The following is an 18,356-nucleotide window of genomic DNA, read 5'->3' as shown; positions in this document are numbered from 1 at the left end:
ATCAACTTGCAGTGATGTGTGGGAAATGAGCACCAATATTGGAAAGTTTTAGCCAGTGTCTACCTTATATGACACTATGTCATTATAAGGTAGACACTGCATAGTGTGGTGTTTTACCACTGAAAACCTCAGAAGGCAGAACAAAGCTCAACCCAGGTGGTGATGATACCTTTACTTTGTGATTTCTATTAAATCCTCCAGACAGTTGCAGTAAAAGCCTATTAGCCACAAGAGGGCAGTATCAATCTGCACATAGACAGCTGAGGATTTTTTTGTGTTGCGTTCAGTTAATAATTTATAATCTGACTCTTCCTGTTTGCAACTAAATTAATAGGTAACTATAGGGTTTCAATTGTATTACCAGTGTTTATATAAATGAAACCTTTTTTTTTTATCAACAATAGAAGATTTCTTTTTCTTTTTTTAATAGAAATGAATACAATACAAATAAAACCAGAGTAAGATATGTGGAAACAGGAGATCAGTAATGAAGGCTTGTTAACTTCAAAAGAATAAATGGCAGTTATACTAAAGCTGTTTTTGTTTTGTTTTTGTAAAATTAAGCACTGGCCTACAAAAGACAGAGAGACAGATAAATGGATCAATTTAAATATCCACCAGCTCCTTTTAAAAGCATGCATTCCTCCCGTTATAACCATAAATAAATAATATAAAGAAATGGGGCTAAAACCTGCAGCAAACAGCATAAAAGTTTTAGATGTGACAATTTTGGGGGCTTGGGGACGTAAACAGGGTTTTCTTGGTTTTCTTTGTAGAGTTTTGCAGTTTGGTGGATCTATCTGTAGAAAAAGGAAGAAGGGTTAATGGCCAGCAGCTTCGATTGACAGGCGTTTTTAGCCAATCACCACTTGGCACTAAAGGGCGCACCGTTACGTCACTTACCATCCCGGCTCGCGCTGCGCGGAGCTGGTTGTGGCTGCTGTCAGCTACAAGCTAAAGGCAGGATGACGACACCTTTTAATGTTATTTGTTTTTAAATTAAAATGAACTCCCCGGTCTGAGCCCTACTCGATCCCCGTCTGAAGTTGTCCGTGTTGTTCTCGGGTGTGTTTTGAGGCCCTTCCGTTACTTTGACAGTGTTCAGGTGAGTGAGAGCTCAGTGAGAGCTGTGGCTGCTTTGCACGTTGGTCAAAACGAGTGTTTGGAGAAGCGTAAATGAACATTGAAAAGCGCTCAAACACGAGCTGCTTCTGCCCTGTGTGTGCGCGCTGAACAGAAACGTTTCACCACGGTCTTCACACACCCTACAGCCAAATGGACACACAACAATCTGCAGCTGATAGCTTTAGTGAATTTTAAGCAAACGTTGCAGTTTTTTCTTTGTGGTGCAATGATACGTGCCTTTACGTTGTGCCAGCTGGAGTGGAATCTCAACCTTTGACCTTTAAACAGCAGCGTAAAGGTCAGGGTAAAGGTCACCATTAAAGCTTGCAGGTGATTTCAGCAACAAACCACTGATAACTTGGGAAACCAACTAAATGGATTATCTGAATGGAAGAAATATAGCAAAACCTCACATTTAAAAAGGTGAATTGATTTTTTTATTAATATTTTATTTTCAGCATAGCGTTTCTACACGTACCAGTTTTCTTTAGAAGCATAAATTATTTCTGTTTGCACACAATAAAATAGAATAACGACAAAAAAGAATTGTCAACAATATTAGCCCCCTGAAAAACTGGACTAGCATGAAGTACAGCTGTGCAATGAAAATGCTTCATCTCTGTAATGCTCAAAGAAGGATAACTTCCAACTTACACACATTATAAAAACTTAAGCAAGGGTTTGTCACTTGAAAAAACATGTTAAAAAAACATTTTAGACTTTTTCTGTACACCGTATAGAAAAAGCCTGACAGAGATGAAAAGTGGATGATTTCAAACATGCTGAAAAGAAAACTAGTGAGAGAAGTGGCTTAAGACTCCAGAACCACTACGAAGACAGCAATGACTGACTTCCCTGTCAGAAATTGTAGTCTTAAAGAAGGTCAATACCAGAACCTTTTACACACCAAGAAAAACTCCACTTCTGCACAAGCGATATGTTCAAGCTCAGGACAACCTGGAGAAAGATTATGCATACTGGAAGGCCATCCTTTGGTCAGATGACATTAAACTGAAGCTCTTCTTATGTTCAGAAAAAGAAACCCAAAGAACACCATCCTCTCAGTGAAACACTGTGTTGGGAGTATTGTGAAAGGAATCATAAAGAAAGGACGTGAAGAAATTTGAAAGAAACCTCAAGCAGCAGAATTAGATCTAGGTTATCGCTGTGTCTTTCAAAACAACAACCCATAACATACATCATCTCTGGTGAAGAACTACATGGCAAAGTCCAAAGTGAATATTATTGACCGACCTGCACATCCCACTGAAAGGCTGTGGCCATCAAATCTACAGAAGCTTGAGAGACTCGTCAAAGTAGAATGATGGGGTGGGAATCCTCAGGAGGTAGATGTGAAGACATGAGTGGGCAACCCCCAACTGTGGGCAACTGCAGAAGGTAAAATAGACGAACAAACAGTTTTAGGGTGGACCTACTCTGTGACTGAGGAAGTTGTTATAGTATGAGCAATCCTGACCTTGGCTTGTCAGCCAGGTCTACCTCAAGCTTTAAGGCCTTTGGATAGTTTTTATTTTTTAATATAAAGTTGACACTAAAAAAAAATCTGTAATCTAGAAATCAGATTTTTACTGTAACGCAGGACATAAAAAGCCAATCTGTATTCTGTTTCTTAAAGAACTGATTAACTGAATGTTTCAACGGTACACAGCGCCTTGTGACAAACCCCCTGGCAGCTTGTGATTGGTGTGTGGGGTTGGGGGCAGGCCTTGAATTAAGCTTGGGGTCAGAGCAGCGGCTCTGTGAGCTTCCTCTGAGCTGAGGATGAGGAGTATGTGTGTTGTTCTCTGACAGCTGCTCACTCTGCTTTTCTTTGGGACCATTGTTCACTGTGAGCTGACATACCTGCCACCAAAAGCTGCCAGCTGCTTCGTTTCTGCTGAGCTCGCCCCCACTGTTAAAATGACTCTGACTGTAGCTGGTAAGTTTGCATCTTGGTTGACAGGATGGACTTTCTGAGTGCAAGTCTGTTCCCTCAGACATTCGTGTTGTTAGTGTCAATAGATTTTCTGGTTTTTCCTTAAACTCTCAGTCACCAAGATTACCCGAGGGGTAAAAAAGCGACTTGAAGACTCCAGCACGTCCTCAGACATCCTGAAAGTCAGACTTTAGTATTGACACAAACACTGACATAAAAGCACCTCATACTGTTTTAAAAGTGAGCTTCTGCTGACTGGTTTGTGTTGCACTAACTTTTTTTTCTTATGTAATTCCGTATGTAATTATTTGTTCCCAAGCTTAATGTGTGACCTAATATTTGATGTATTAAGGATAAAGTACAAGCGTTTAATTCCAGAATTACAATTCCTGTCAAACCTGAGCTTTAAAGGTTTTTTTTTTAAAGCAATTATAATTTATGTAGCTGACAGAGAAATAAAAGGACAGAGAAATTAGCTAAATGAATATTAAAATATATTCAAAGTTGCAGCTGGCACCTAAGAATGCAGTAAAGAATAAATTCCAATTCACAGATTATAATTGTTCCTTTAACTGTGGCTCTTTTTCTAAAATATATTTGGAAACCAGTAACAGCCTGTGTATTTAATCTTTGAGCAACACATGTACAGTTAAATTAAATGAAGACGACCCATGCGTATGCTTACAGATCTGACTCGGAGAGCAATGACAGAGTTTGAGGAGAAGCTCCGTCAGCAACATGAGGATTCGATGCACCGCGAGCTGGAGGCTCTGCTCACCACAACCAACAAAGCTGAAGCAGAGGTGGGAACGCCTTTGGCTCTGCTGCTCCCTCCAAACATCCCCACAAATGCTCTGAAACTCTGAAAAATCCTCTCAAACATCACAGGACAGGAGTAAACGTGGGATTTTTCTGCATAGGATTATCTCGTGCAGCCCCAGAAAAGCTTTTTTGTAATTTAATACTATTTTTCCCTCTACAGTTTTGTTAATTGAGGTTTCATTTACCTAATTGTAGTTAATATGTGAGAGAAAACATGCATATGTCAAATAAGGTAACACATACCCATTACTTTTACTGCACGCAGACTGGCGACTGGCCATGTGTACGTTTTTTTTGTGTTTGTTCTTCTCATCCTTCGAGCTTTTGTCATCTTCTTTCTTATGGTTTTGTTGAATTAAAACAAAGTTTCTATCACAGGGTCGTCACAGAGTTGGTGCGTAGGTTGTAATGACACAAAGCGCCATCAGCTTTTTTGCCATTAACTGTTTGGTTTTTACTAGTAATTTTCATTTTGTCAGATTTAGCTCTGAAGCGATGTGGTTCTTGAAGGATGCGGTGTTTGCACTGTAGCATAAGACAGCATCTGATTCGCTACTTTTGTTAAATTTGTAATTTTCTGTTACATTCTTGTAGTTTTTGGGAGACACACGAGGTGACAGATGCCATGGACTCATTGATCTGTTATATATGTAGAACAAATGTTTGTACATTATTGCGTACAGAGAGTCCATTACATTCATCTGAGCACGTAGATTTTGTTGGCAGAAATTTGGCCTGACGGGGGAACCTGAGGTGAACAACCCAGAGGTCCTGTAAATGATTCATACCTGCTTCAGTAATCGGCCTCAGACATTATGAAGATATTAATGTGGTGTAGCTGTCACTCTGAAGGATGAACGAAGACAATGCTGCTCCTTTTCTTTTAACATGCTACAACATTAATTGATAGCTTATAAACCTGTTATGGTGCTAATTTATGAAGCAAGCATATATGAGTAAGTGAAAAAGCAACTTTAGACACGTCTAACCTGTTTTCACAGATGAACTTTGTGTTTGTGTGTGAGGTCTCAAAGTCCAGGGACACTGCGCTTGTGTGAAATGTTTTCAGTTTGTCTTTTAATGAGGTGGTTGTTCGTGGTCGATTATGTTTTTGTGCTGGTTTAAAGCCATTTCACCTCTTGAAACCAGCTGTCTTCATCCAAGTTATGAAGGTTTCATCTGCTATGATCACATAAGAAGTTGAAATTCTAAAGACATCCCTTTGGTCTTGTTCTGCACTAATATACCACAGTATGCACTGTGAATGAAGTCCACTTTGTCCTTGTTATGCTTGTGGGCTACATAAAATATTATTAGGGGTGCACTTTAAGAAACCAGGGTAGACATGTAAACCAACCTGCAGATTAGAGCTTTAATATGATTAGCTGACAAAAACAAAATGTTTGTAAATAAAATCACCTTTGTGTTTTTAGTTTGAAGCTTTTATTGATGTATAGCCAACCTTTCTGGCGTCCGACTGACTGACTGTTTCTAATAAAGCTTATTTTGTATTGATTTATTTAATGTAGGAAGGGTAGTTTGAAAGCCAGTGAAAAATCACTCTAGATAAATGCAACATATAGACGTTAAACATAGATTCCTAATCAGTGAGTTTTGATATTTGACTTCTTTTGTTTCAGATCTCCAGAAAAGATTTTGATGGTTTCAAGAAGCTCTTCCACAGATTCCTGCAAGTCAAAGGGCCTTCAGTGGACTGGGCCAAGATCAGCCGGCCACCGGAGGAGTTGGTGAGCACAAGATAATGTTTCTGGTTAACACGGCTTGAGTTTTGACATTGCAGTGCTCTGTGCTGGTGCTCATATGTGCTTTAAATGTTCCATCTAAAGCGCAAGTACGCAGTGTGATAGTTGCACACCCTCACTCTCTGCGCATCATCTGCACTTGTAGTTTAGTTGGTTACAGTTCTTACTGTCTTGGAATAACTGCGACCACATAATTTCCTCAGGGATTAATAAATTATTCTAGAAGTAAGCTAAATAAAAGTAAGCTAGAATATAACCCATCTGAGGGCAACAGAAATATGTAAGAAAAACCTCACAGTTGGGACCTGCTAACAATCCACAGCTGCTTAAATTGTAAGGGAATAATTACATAATCTACAGATGAGCAAATGTATTTTTCCAAATATTTTCTAACTGCTTCAGTTTATATCTTAAAGCTGTATACATGTTATACAGTATGTGCAGGAGCAGCATCCACTCTTAGATCAACTCCAACCCTGAACAGTCTTTGAAAAGACCTTCTGAAGCTTTTAAATTAAGAATTAAACATTTTTTAAGACTTTTATATGCCCCTAAAAAGCAAACTCACTTACTGCATAGTTCAGCTTAATCATTAATTCAATTCAATTCATGTAGAGATGTCCTGTCCCAAGAGTTTGCAGCCAGTGTGGTGATGGGCTTCATGGCTGCAAACACCATCTACACTGTGCTTTATTCCAAACACCAATTTCTTTCACGTGTTTATTTATCCTTCAGATGAATTATATTAAAAGTTCAAAGAAATCAACAGGCAACGTTTTAGAAAGGTGAATTCAAAAATGAACATTTTAAAGATGAGTAATCGTATTATTAGAGTACAATGTTTACTTATTAACTTGTAACAGTGAGGCTAGCGCGCACTTACCTAACTCCAGTCTTTATGCTAAGGTTAACATGCACTCTCCTGACTCTCCTACACCACTGTGGCGACGGGTGTCATACTTCAAAAACAAGCTACTGCAACCAGATCTGAGGATAGTGAACGCTCAGGCCAAAGCCAACTGTTTGTCAGCATGGTGACATTTCACACACATGTTCAGTTCCTGCCTACGGTGTTCCCAAACATATCAGCCAAGTGAAGGTTAGGACTAAGATTAGCCTGACTGCTGGAGCATTTCAGAGTGTCGTGCGGAGCACCCACACATCTTCCACTCGCACTCCCCTTCTGACCTTAATCACCCTGTGCCTCAAACCACCGCTGTCGTCATGAGCGTGGTTCAGAGAAAATGAGACACTGCGTTCTAAGTTTACTGGTGCAAGACATGCGTAACACTCGCCTTTATATGTACAGCATCGACTTTGTGGGATTTCCATACCTTGGTGATTGAGCATGCATCAAGACAATATGATGGAGGTTTTAAATCCTTTATTTACACAGTTTTTGACATTGTCCATGAAACCACCCTCACATTTTCATGTGTCAGTTTATTTCAGTCTTCGACTGAATATTTTCCAGAGTTGAAACAAACACTAATATATTTACAGTCATGATGAGCTTTGGATATCTCAAAGGAATATTACAGGAATAATGGATATAATTCATTTTTGCTGTTAAAAACCAAAATCACTGGTGGCCGTGGAGCTGTCCACTTGTTTTCTCAAGCTTTGGCCTCCTGTAGCTCAACAGGCAGAGCAGGTTCTCTATTAATCACAAGGTTTGTTGGTCAGTTCCCGGCTGCTGCAGTCTGCATGCCAAATATCCTTGAGCAAGACACTAAACCCAATTTGCTCTCCAATACATCCACAAACATGTGAGGCAAGACTTTACTGAGGTCATAGAGCAAAGGTCATAGATTCCTCTATAGCTGATCACCTGCAGCTGACCGTCTTTGGTCGGCCTCCAAGCTCACACCATTCCAGTAGATCTTTAAAAACCTCAGAACGTCACAAAGCATGAAGAGAAAAGCAATACAAGATGTCCCAGTGTTTGTTACAGTGTGACTTGCTATATATTTAACAGTTGCTCTGTTGTTGGATAGCTGTTTATAGAAGCACGGGCAGAAATCCAGCTTTGATATGGTGTGTAGTGTGACCATAAATACATGTGTCCTTTCTGTGTGTCACACTGTGTCATGAGGTTTGAAAAGTCAGAAGACTGCACTTCCAAAAGTAACTCTGTTCATTCCAGTTACGGGAGGTTATCTGTTTTGGAAAAAGTTACTGTTTAATAATGGAGCCACAAATATCCAAGTAAAACCTTAAAATAGAAAACTCCTCCTGCCCATAACTGTAGACTACAGCTTCACCCAGTATAGACCCAGCAGGCTTTATTCGGCATGCACCATTTGGAAGCTAAAAAACACCACAGAGATTCAAATTGGTTTCCCTACACATTTTTTTATTTAATTCTTACTAGAAATGATATGAATATACATATATACACATTTAGTTTACTTGTCCATGTTCTAATACCCAGCTACACATATATTTGTATCTGGGTATGCATGTTTGTCTGAATATAAAAAGGGTTCAAGTAAATGGTCTTACTGTAGACATTTGTACCACAGAAACATCTCTCTATAAAAATATACATTAACATTATATCACGAATGTGGAAGTGTTATGTTTTTCCTTATTATCTGTAATGGATATATATGCTGTTACAAACATGGTCAATGTTTCAAATAATGAGGTAATACCTGTGAGCGCCAGACTGCTGCTATCACAGTTTCAGACAGTCTTTTATTACTCTTGGTTCTGTGTAATATCTGCAAGCAGATATTCCTAACATGGATTTGATATATTGGGGAACAAGTGAAAATTGTGTCCCCAAAGTTGATCTGGTCGAAGCAGGAAAAATGGGCAAGCGTGAGGATTTGAGAAAGTTTAAAGAGGGGCAAATTGTGACAGCTGGACAACGAGCTCCCAGTCTGCAGTGGTCAGCAGTGTTGGTCAAGTTACTTTAAAATAGTAATTAGTTACTGATTACTTCTCCAAGAAAGGAATCCTGTTACTTTACTGATTACTTATTTTCAAAAGTAATTCGTTACTTTATTGCTTAGTTACTTTTTAAAAACATGATGCACAACCTGAATACGTAATAAAGCAACAGACCTTTCAGGCCAATTCTATTTTTTCTGCATAATCCATCATATAAAATTGAATCAAATGAAAAAGTTTTTTTTAAAACATTTTTTAGGTTTAATCTTTCAACTTTATGCACATTGCATCAAGCAAAAATTAAATTATATGCAACAGTGTTTGACTTGAAGAAATTTGTTTAACAGTTAAAGCTATTTTCTTCATATTCCAGCATATAAAATAAAATAAAATATTTTTTGTGTTCACACTCTTTCAAACACAGCAAAAAATAAATAAAATCAAAAACTCATCGGCACCGAGTCCTGTCGCTCTTAAATCTATTGTCACCTGTTTAGCAGGAGTGGGGCGGGTGGAGGTTTGCCCGGTGCTGCAGTGGCCATGTCAGCGGGGGGATCCGGGGGTTTCTCTGTGGATTTCACACTCCCGTGGCAGCGTGCTGGGTGCTCGCTCAATTTGAACTTTACTTTTTGTAGAAAGAAGTTTTCTTCCCTCACAGAGTGAACAGCGGACGCTAATGTTTCTGTTACTTTTTACAGAATCAAACTCAAAGTAATGTCAGTACTTCCGAGCTTTAAGCGCTGCACGATCATACTCTCTCATATTATAATATATATCTCATAATATGTTACTCATACTTGTTGATCTGCACACGTCTGTTGCCACGGACGTCGCACGCTCGTACGTCATTGTCATGAGACACTCTCACAAACAAAATCACGGTGCAGTAACACAGCGTGCATACGGGAAAGTACAGTAATCGAATTACTTTTTGCAATAGTAATCCCTTACTTTAATCGTTACTTGAGAAAAGTAATCAGATTACTGTAATGCACTACTTTTCATGCGTTAATCCTCATTTCTGGTGGTGACATAGCAGCTTTGTAGTGAACAAACAAATCTAGCACTGATGGGTTTCACTGTGTAACTTGCAGAGCTGTTTGCTGAACCTTATGCGTACCTTATTATATATATCTGTACTATGTAAATAATGTATATTTTTATAGTTTTTTCATTTAAATTATTACAGTACAATATCCTGCACGTCATGGATATATACTTATAAGCACAAACATATGGACTTTTACATTGTTTTTTATATTATTTTTTACTTTTTAACTTTTGTTTCTCCCCCCCCCCCCTCTTTTTTTAGTTTATGTAAAATCCTTTTTAGCATGTCTGCACAGTCGGGGGGAGTACTTTTTTAGCCAGGAAAAACATTTCACTGTATGTTGTACCAGCTATAACTACATGTGACAAATAAATAAAGAATTGAGAATTGCTGTCTGTGCTTATCAGACTAAAGCCTGGTTGTATTGTTGCATAACATCCTGATGACTTACATGTAAAACAAACTGAACTGTTTGTTCAATCTCACCTTGACCTTAACTTGAGCCTCTTCACTGTTTTGTTTTACAGTATTAAAAAAAAGCTCTACTCTTCGTAGACTTTTAACTCCCATCTTACTCATTTGTGGGATTTTGCTCAGATCCAGCCCTATGACAGGATCAAGGCGAGGGGACTACCCGACAACATCGCTGTCAGTCTCAACAAACTTGCTGTGGTCAAACTGAATGGCGGTCTAGGAACCAGCATGGGCTGCAAGGGCCCAAAGAGTCTGATCAGTGTCCGCAATGAGAACACCTTCTTGGACTTGACAGTGAAACAAATTGAGGTAAGAATGCAGAAAAACACTGCACATCTTAACCTCTGATGATCAGGATGAGTCCAGGGTCATGTTTTTGCCTCTGGTGAACTACCTTGAGGCAATTGTTGTTCTAACATGGTGCTAAATGATTGTGTGTTTTCAGCATCTAAACAAAACCTTTAATGCTGACGTGCCGCTTGTACTCATGAACTCCTTCAACACCGACGAGGATACAAAGAAGATCCTGCAGAAATACAAACACCACCAAGTCAAAATCCACACTTTCAATCAGAGCAGGTGCAGTGCGCACACACACACACATACGGAGAATCTGTGAACAAAATCTGTTAAGTATGAAATAAGTGTAAAAAGCCAGAGGTGATTAAAGAAATGGTTCATTATTTTTTGGGTGGATGGAAACAGAGACAGATGGAAGTTACAGTGGGGCAAAAAAGTATTTAGTCAGCCACCGATTGTGCAAGTTCCCCCACTTAAAATGATGACAGAGGTCAGTAATTTGCACCAGAGGTACACTTCAACTGTGAGAGACAGAATGTGAAAAAAAAAAATCCATGAATTCACATGGTAGGATTTGTAAAGAATTTATTCGTAAATTAGGGTGGAAAATAAGTATTTGGTCACCTCAAACAAGGAAAATCTCTGGCTCTCACAGACCTGTAACGTCTTCTGTAAGAAGCTTTTCTGTCCCCCACTCGTTACCTGTATGAATGGCACCTGTTTGAACTCATCATCTGTATAAAAGACACCTGTCCACAGCCTCAAACAGTCAGACTCCAAACTCCGCCATGGCCAAGACTAAAGAGATTTCGAAGGACACCAGGAAAAGTATTGTAGACCTGCACCAGACTGGGAAGAGTGAATCTACAATAGGCAAGCAGCTTGGTGTGAAAAAATCAACTGTGGGAGCAATCATCAGAAAATGGAAGACATACAAGACCACTGATAATCTCCCTCGATCTGGGGCTCCACGCAAGATCTCATCCCGTGGGGTCAAAATGATCATGAGAACGGTGAGCAAAGATCCCAGAACCACACGGGGGGACCTGGTGAATGACCTGCAGAGAGCTGGGACCAAAGTAACAAAGGTCACCATCAGTAACACACTACAACGGCAGGGAATCAAATCCCGCAGTGCCAGACGTGTTCCGCTGCTGAAGCCAGTGCATGTCCAGGCCCGTCTGAAGTTTGCCAGAGAGCACATGGATGATACAGCAGAGGATTGGGAGAATGTCATGTGGTCAGATGAAACCAAAGTAGAACTTTTTGGTATAAACTCAACTCGTCGTGTTTGGAGGAAGAAGAATACTGAGTTGCATCCCAAGAACACCATACCTACTGTGAAGCATGGGGGTGGAAACATCATGCTATGGGGCTGTTTTTCTGCCAAGGGGACAGGACGACTGATCCGTGTTAAGGACAGAATGAATGGGGCCATGTATCGTGAGATTTTGAGCCAAAACCTCCTTCCATCAGTGAGAACTTTGAAGATGAAACGAGGCTGGGTCTTCCAACATGACAATGATCCAAAACACACCGCCCGGGCAACAAAGGAGTAGCTCCGTAAGAAGCATTTGAAAGTCCTGGAGTGGCCTAGCCAGTCTCCAGACCTCAACCCCATAGAAAATCTGTGGCGGGAGTTGAAAGTCCGTGTTGCTCGGCGACAGCCCCAAAACATCACTGCTCTCGAGAAGATCTGCATGGAGGAATGGGCCAAAATACCAGCTACTGTGTGTGCAAACCTGGTAAAGACCTATAGTAAACGTTTGACCTCTGTTATTGCCAACAAAGGTTATGTTACAAAGTATTGAGTTGTATTTTTGTTATTGACCAAATACTTATTTTCCACCCTGATTTACCAATAAATTCTTTACAAATCCTACCATGTGGATTCATGGATTTTTTTTTCACATTCTGTCTCTCACAGTTGAAGTGTACCTCTGGTGCAAATTACTGACCTCTGTCATCATTTTAGGTGGGGGAACTTGCACAATCGGTGGCTGACTAAATACTTTTTTGCCCCACTGTACATATGTCATTGTTAAAGTGGTAAGCAGTAAAACTACAACAAGTCCATTAAAAGGAAAGCTGGAGCGTTAGCAGTGGACAAATAATCTTTGGTGTGTTCTTAAAAAAACAAAACCTGGAAGGAAGACAATGCTGGATCCATTCAGAACATCCAGACAAGTAAAGACCAGATCACTGTCCATCAGACCTGATGTTAATATTCAGGTCTGCACTGAAAAGAAAACTTCATGAGAGCAAACACAGAGGACTCATCAAAAAGTACAATCCAGTGATTTGACTCCAGAGCGAAACAGTCGGATTAGGCTTTAGGACAACGACTATAAGGAAAAATAAGAAAAGCAAGTTTTTAGAAGACTTGAAATGTCTTTTGATTTGAAGTACACTACATGAACTATAAAGAAGAACAGGCATGTATGCATCAGCATTCACTACTAATTTTTATGATGATGTTAAAAAAACATTTCCAGATTCAAGATTCTGAAGACATATCGAGCTATGCTGTCTTCTCTGATTTGGTAGTAAACAGACAAGTACAAAAGTGCACAAAATATAGAAAAATATCATTTATAAGTCAGTGATTTGAGCATTAAACATTTGTGCGCACAGATTTGTGTGTAGAAACTGTTGGTAAATAAGGGCCATCGTTTACATCTGCTGTCCAAAAATAAAAGTGTCAAAGTTGCTTTGAGGGTAAATTTGTTTTGTCCACCATCTGATTTTCCTTCACTTCTCTTGGAATAGAGAGCTCTTCAGTTCTTTATAGTCTAAATGACGGACTCTTTATTTTCTTAATAGGTATCCGAGGATCAACAAGGAGTCCCTCCTACCAATTGCTAAGAGCATGGGCACCAGCGGCGAAAATGCTGAGGCTTGGTACCCACCAGGGCACGGAGACATCTATGCCAGCTTCCAAAACTCCGGGCTCCTGGACAAACTCATTGCTGAAGGGAAAGAGTACATCTTTGTTTCCAACATCGACAACCTGGGAGCCACAGTTGACCTGTTCATCCTCAACCATCTGATGAGCCAGCCGGCCGACAAACGCTGCGAGTTCATCATGGAGGTCACAGACAAGACCAGAGCCGACGTCAAGGTATGTTTAGTATCTCCCTCATGGCGATCTGGCCCCGGCTGAACAAAGTGTGGCTCGGCCTGTGCAGCCTGTTTCCCTTCTGTCCAGGGTGGTACTCTGATCCAGTATGAGGATCGTCTGAGGCTGCTGGAGATCGCACAGGTCCCCAAGGCCCATGTTGACGAATTTAAGTCTGTTACCAAGTTCAAGATCTTCAACACCAACAATTTGTGGATCTCTCTGCCTGCCATCAAGAGGTTGCAAGAGAAGAACTCCATGGACCTGGAGATCATCGTCAATCCAAAGGTAATCCTGCGGAAATCTTTTTGTTTAACATTATGCTGTTAGACTTGTTTGTAGGAGCTACCACTGCAAAAACATTACCACTAACCTCAGCCAAAGGAATCCAGTGTGCCTGACATGAGTGACACTGTGATTCCCTTTTCATGGATAACTTAAAAAAACACCTGCTCATGACTAAGCAACAATTCTCAGATCCTTCTTAAATACAACCATCCAACAAAGAGGTGCCGCTTGGTGTTGGGAGGAAAAAGAGTCGGATGTCAAACTCAAAACTGCATGTAGAACATATACGTTGCTCCTAGAGGCTGCAAAGTTTGTAACTTGTAATGTCAGAAAACTGATATTTAAGAATCAAAGTACCACAAAATACTCAAGGACCTTTAAAAACCTCATAATCACAGTCCTGAGCTTTTGTGTTCTCTGGTGTTGTGATATGAAGCGATATTTTAAAGGTACTTCAAGTAATGAGGCTGTGAAAAGTTTTGGGGGCAGTATTAAAATGTTTTGGGTGTGTGCTGCTTGTCTTTTACTTTTTCTTTTTAACCCTGCTTCCATTTTCTCAAGAGGCTTTATCAGACGAATACTGTTAATATGTCGTCTTAGGATACAAATTGGTGTTATCATACATCCCCGGCCTTATCTTACACAATAGATATTTTTGACATTAGCTCAGAGCAGTTTTTTCTGCACATTTTGTCAAAAGATTTGGTTTATTTTGAAAGCTATTTTTGAACTCAGGACTTGTGTAAAGTCCTGAGTTCAAAAAATTTGTTCATTCCACTCCTTATCGTCCACTCATCTTAGTGGGGTACTAAGTGTATTAGTACCACACTAAGATGAGTGGACGATAAGGAGTGGAATGAACAAATTTGATTATGAGCCTGTTGGAACTGTTTTTCCTCCTATTGACTGAAGCGCTCCATCTCTCTGTAGACCCTGGATGGTGGGCTGAATGTCATCCAGCTAGAGACAGCTGTGGGTGCTGCCATCAAAAGCTTTAACAATGCCATGGGTGTGAACGTACCCCGTAGCCGCTTCCTGCCCGTGAAGACATCATCTGACCTGCTGCTGGTGATGTCCAATCTGTACACCCTGGACGCCGGCTCTCTCACCATGAGCAAGAAGAGAGAGTTCCCAACCACGCCTCATGTCAAACTGGGCAGCTCCTTCACAAAGGTCAGCTGCCACCCAGAAAGCATCATCTCCACTCTCGATCCAAGCCTCTCTCAGCTTCTGTACTTTATCATTGGGTGCAATAAGGAATTGACAGGTTTAATCACGTTATATTTCTAATTAAATCTAACTACAAGTTAACTAAAGGAAAAAAAAAATCAGTTCTCAGGAAATGGAAAGATAATGTTTTCAGCTACAACATCATGACCTGCTTGCTGCTCAGCGTAGCGAGAAAGTAGGAGCATGTTTCAGTTTAAATGAAGTTTTATTTAAATAAGTCTGAACAGTCATCTGAAGGTGTTTTATGTTATAATGTTAGAGAGCCTAAATAATAAAATCAGGGTTTGGTTGCTTTTTGCTTTGTTGCTCCACAGGTTCAGGAGTTTCTGGCAAGGTTTGAAAACATCCCTGACATGTTGGAGCTTGATCACCTCACTGTGTCTGGAGATGTCACCTTCGGGAAGAACGTCTCTCTCAAAGTAAGCAACCGCTCCAATAACTGAGGCACAGTTGAACAGCGCCACCTACAGGCTTAAATCAAATACTTCTACAGAGCATTATTTCAGCTCTCTGAATTGAATTAACGTCGAGCCTTATTCGGGCCTACAGTACTGTTCCAGAAATTAGAAAGGAATTCCACCTTAACTGAACTTTGTGAGATATTTACAAATATACTTGCCAACAGAAATGTCCTTGGATAGAATTTACAGTATAAAATGTAAATCTTTCCTTGATACCTCTGTTTATTTCAGCCACTCTCAAGAGAAATTCCATTGCAACTATTTTCTGATTTGAATGAGATCATTTCAAGATGTATTTTGCAGGGAAAGAAACTCAGAGTTAAATCTTAAAACACTGCGACTCTCCAAGGAAATGGGGGGAAACGGCCCCACCCGATTTTGAGGATTATTGCTATGCAGACCAGATTAAACATTTCATTTATGTCCCATGTTAGACAGAATAACGAGCAGCTCCTTCACTTTCTAACTTGACTAACCATTGTGAACAAATTGATTGAAATTTAGAGCAAATAGGTAGTGCATACACAGAATGTTTAGTTCACCTTTTAACATGTTTGCTCAAAGAAAGACCAGCTTAAAGATTTTTAGCCAGACTCAACAGTTTTCATGGAGCTTATCCCACAGGGCGGGAGGTGGGATACACCCTGGACAGGTCACCAGCCTGTCAGGGCTACTCAACTATATTTTTTAACAATAACCTTTGATTTCGAACAAAGGTTGCAAGAATACGTGACATTTCTGTCAGTTTTTCACTCGTTAATCGTTTTATTCATCAGGGTACTGTCATCATCATAGCCAATCATGGTGACCGGATAGATATTCCTGCTGGAGCCATGCTGGAGAACAAGATTGTTTCAGGAAATCTGCGGATCCTTGACCACTGAGGCCTTCTGGGAAAAATGCTCAAAGCCATTTGGATCTTAAAGATGACTTTTAAGAGATTCTGTTCTTCTGATGAACAGCAGGGTTGTTACAGCTTTTGTTTTAAACAGTTGTGTCAGTGTAAAGTCAGCCTGAAAAGGTCAGAGGTCAAATTCATCGTGCTTCCAAATTTCTCCAGCACTGTGTAGAAGAAATTTGCTGTTACTGCAAGACAATCACTGTAAAGTCTGGCTCACTGTGGTCATCTTTTTTCTTGTGTCAATAAAAAAGTGCAGTACGGGTCAGCAGAGCTTCCTGTGTTTTGTGGAAACGTCGGACTCATTCTTTATTTGTTTTATGTTTTTTTGTGTACAAGGTGAGATCAGAAAGTTCTGTGAACAGGCCCAGAAAAATGAAAATGATGGCTGATCTCACAGCGCCTCTGTGCTATTCTCAGAGTTGCTGCTACTTCTAATCACTGCTGCATCCCTTTACTCCTGCATCAATGTGTTGGGTTTGCTCAAAAACATACAAAGTCATTTGGATCTTATAGGTAGACAGGAGCATTAAGAGCTGTGACCCCATTAGCATATAAAGTGATTAAACCTGTCAATTCCTTATTGCAGCCAACGATAAAAGATCAGTGAATAATTATGCTCCTGGTCTTGCTCGTCACCTGACACTCGGCCTTAACTTAAGATCAAACAGACTTAAAACCCGTTTGATCTTAGTTGCAGACTCAGATTGGATCACTACTGATGATCCTCCTCACAAAACTCACAAATGATCATTTCATCACAGAGCACACAGTGTTAAATGGTCAGAAGAGAGATTCGTATATACTAGAATTCATGTTTTTGTACCCAAATCAAAAAGTAACTAGAATAAATAATAAAGTGCTTTTTTTGGTTTACATTTTGTCATTCAGAGCTTGCACATAACTACTGATTTAGGTCATTATTTATACTGTTAATTTGGGGCAGCTGTGTTCTGTTCGCCTTGTAATTGGAAGGTTGCCGGTTCGAGCCCCGGCTTGGACAGTCTCGGTCGTTGTGTCCTTGGGCAAGACACTTCACCCGTTGCCTACTGGTGGTGGTCAGAGGGCCCGGTGGCGCCAGTGTCCGGCAGCCTCGCCTCTGTCAGTGCGCCCCAGGGTGGCTGTGGCTACAATGTAGCTGCCATCATCAGTGTGTGAATGTGTGGATGAATGGACGTGTAAAGCACTATACAAATACAGCCCATTTTACCATTTGTTCTAATAAATAAATATACACCAGTCCCCCTTGCTGGAATCTGCTTGAGCTGCTCCTCCAGTTTCCTACCCACTGGGATCACTTCATCTGCTCCAGCTGCCTCTTCAGCTCCTGGCACTCATCTTTTTTCCATTTTCTTTCTTCCTGATGTTACTGTCTACATTTGTGATACATGTGGCAATCTCAGCAATCTTCTCCTCCCTGTCAGCCACCACCATCTCTAGTTGGCTGGCGAAAAGCTGCTTGGAACTCAAATTGTCACAGGACCATAACCCTGCTGTTCTCAAGCACCTTTGGTGTCGTCTCCCATCAGGGCTTGGGACTTCCAGTCCATAGATGCTCCTGTACATCATCTTAGTCACTTGATTGTGCCTTTCAGTGTACGAGTCACAGTTGGAGAGTCTCAGTCTTGTTGCCTCTGGTCTTTGTGCTGCCAGGACTAGAGTTTTGTACTGTTGTTTAAGCTGGCCTGTTCTAGCTCATTGGTAGGAGTTCTTGATGCTGTTTTTTTTTTTTTTAGTTATCGAGTAATAGTAATATTTCAAGTAAACCTTGTAAAGTTTTTGGCTGTTCCATCAACCATAGATATGACAAACCTTTCATATTTTTAGCCATCGTCATTCTCACTGTCTAGAGTAACTTAAAGCTTACTTCAGTGAAAGCAAGCGATACATGATCCAAAAAGCCGATGTCAGAAAGATCTAGTACATCCAGCAATGTCAAACGATCTCTTTTAAGTGTTCTCTATCCTTACTTCAGTAACTCCGCTTGAATCA

At 40.3% G+C, this 18,356-nt stretch overlaps 1 protein-coding gene and 1 long non-coding RNA gene across 4 annotated transcripts in view; one reads left to right on the top strand and one right to left on the bottom strand.

Annotated features, from left to right (window-relative positions):
• The window catches only part of LOC113024734 (uncharacterized), a 37,881-nt gene extending 35,076 nt beyond the window's left edge, over nucleotides 1-2,805 (bottom strand). Inside the window, exons 1-2 of one of the 2 annotated variants that reach the window (XR_003272702.1) lie at nucleotides 2,603-2,805; nucleotides 2,380-2,514 (exon numbers count right to left, since the gene is read on the bottom strand). This is a non-coding gene — a long non-coding RNA (uncharacterized LOC113024734). Of the gene's footprint in view, nucleotides 1-2,379 lie in introns of both variants that reach the window. The other variant, XR_003272701.1, reaches the window with a different exon arrangement.
• LOC113024731 (UTP--glucose-1-phosphate uridylyltransferase-like) lies at nucleotides 902-16,632 on the top strand. Of its 2 annotated transcripts, none has more exons than XM_026172028.1 (10): nucleotides 902-1,105; nucleotides 3,749-3,864; nucleotides 5,524-5,631; nucleotides 10,193-10,378; nucleotides 10,515-10,648; nucleotides 13,193-13,490; nucleotides 13,578-13,775; nucleotides 14,706-14,948; nucleotides 15,320-15,424; nucleotides 16,243-16,632. In XM_026172028.1, the coding sequence occupies exons 2-10, from the start codon at nucleotides 3,766-3,768 to the stop codon at nucleotides 16,348-16,350; spliced, it is 1,479 nt and encodes a 492-aa protein (XP_026027813.1). In that variant the 5' UTR covers nucleotides 902-1,105; nucleotides 3,749-3,765; the 3' UTR covers nucleotides 16,351-16,632. The 2 variants fall into 2 exon arrangements, with proteins under 2 accessions (XP_026027813.1, XP_026027812.1); XM_026172027.1 differs by lacking the exon at nucleotides 902-1,105 and adding an exon at nucleotides 2,894-3,064.
• Nucleotides 16,633-18,356: the final 1,724 nt, after the last annotated feature.

Source organism: Astatotilapia calliptera, chromosome 6 (assembly GCF_900246225.1).
Source record: "Astatotilapia calliptera chromosome 6, fAstCal1.2, whole genome shotgun sequence".
NCBI lineage: Eukaryota > Metazoa > Chordata > Actinopteri > Cichliformes > Cichlidae > Astatotilapia > Astatotilapia calliptera.
The sequence above is the reverse complement of the archived record's forward strand: the minus strand, read 5'-3'. Positions and strand labels throughout refer to the sequence as shown.

Coding starts and splice junctions, on each gene's coding strand:
- LOC113024731 (XM_026172027.1), top strand. Junction 3,865..5,523: donor CCAACAAAGCTGAAGCAGAG/GTGGGAACGCCT, acceptor CTTTTGTTTCAG/ATCTCCAGAAAAGATTTTGA. Junction 15,425..16,242: donor GGAAGAACGTCTCTCTCAAA/GTAAGCAACCGC, acceptor TTTATTCATCAG/GGTACTGTCATCATCATAGC.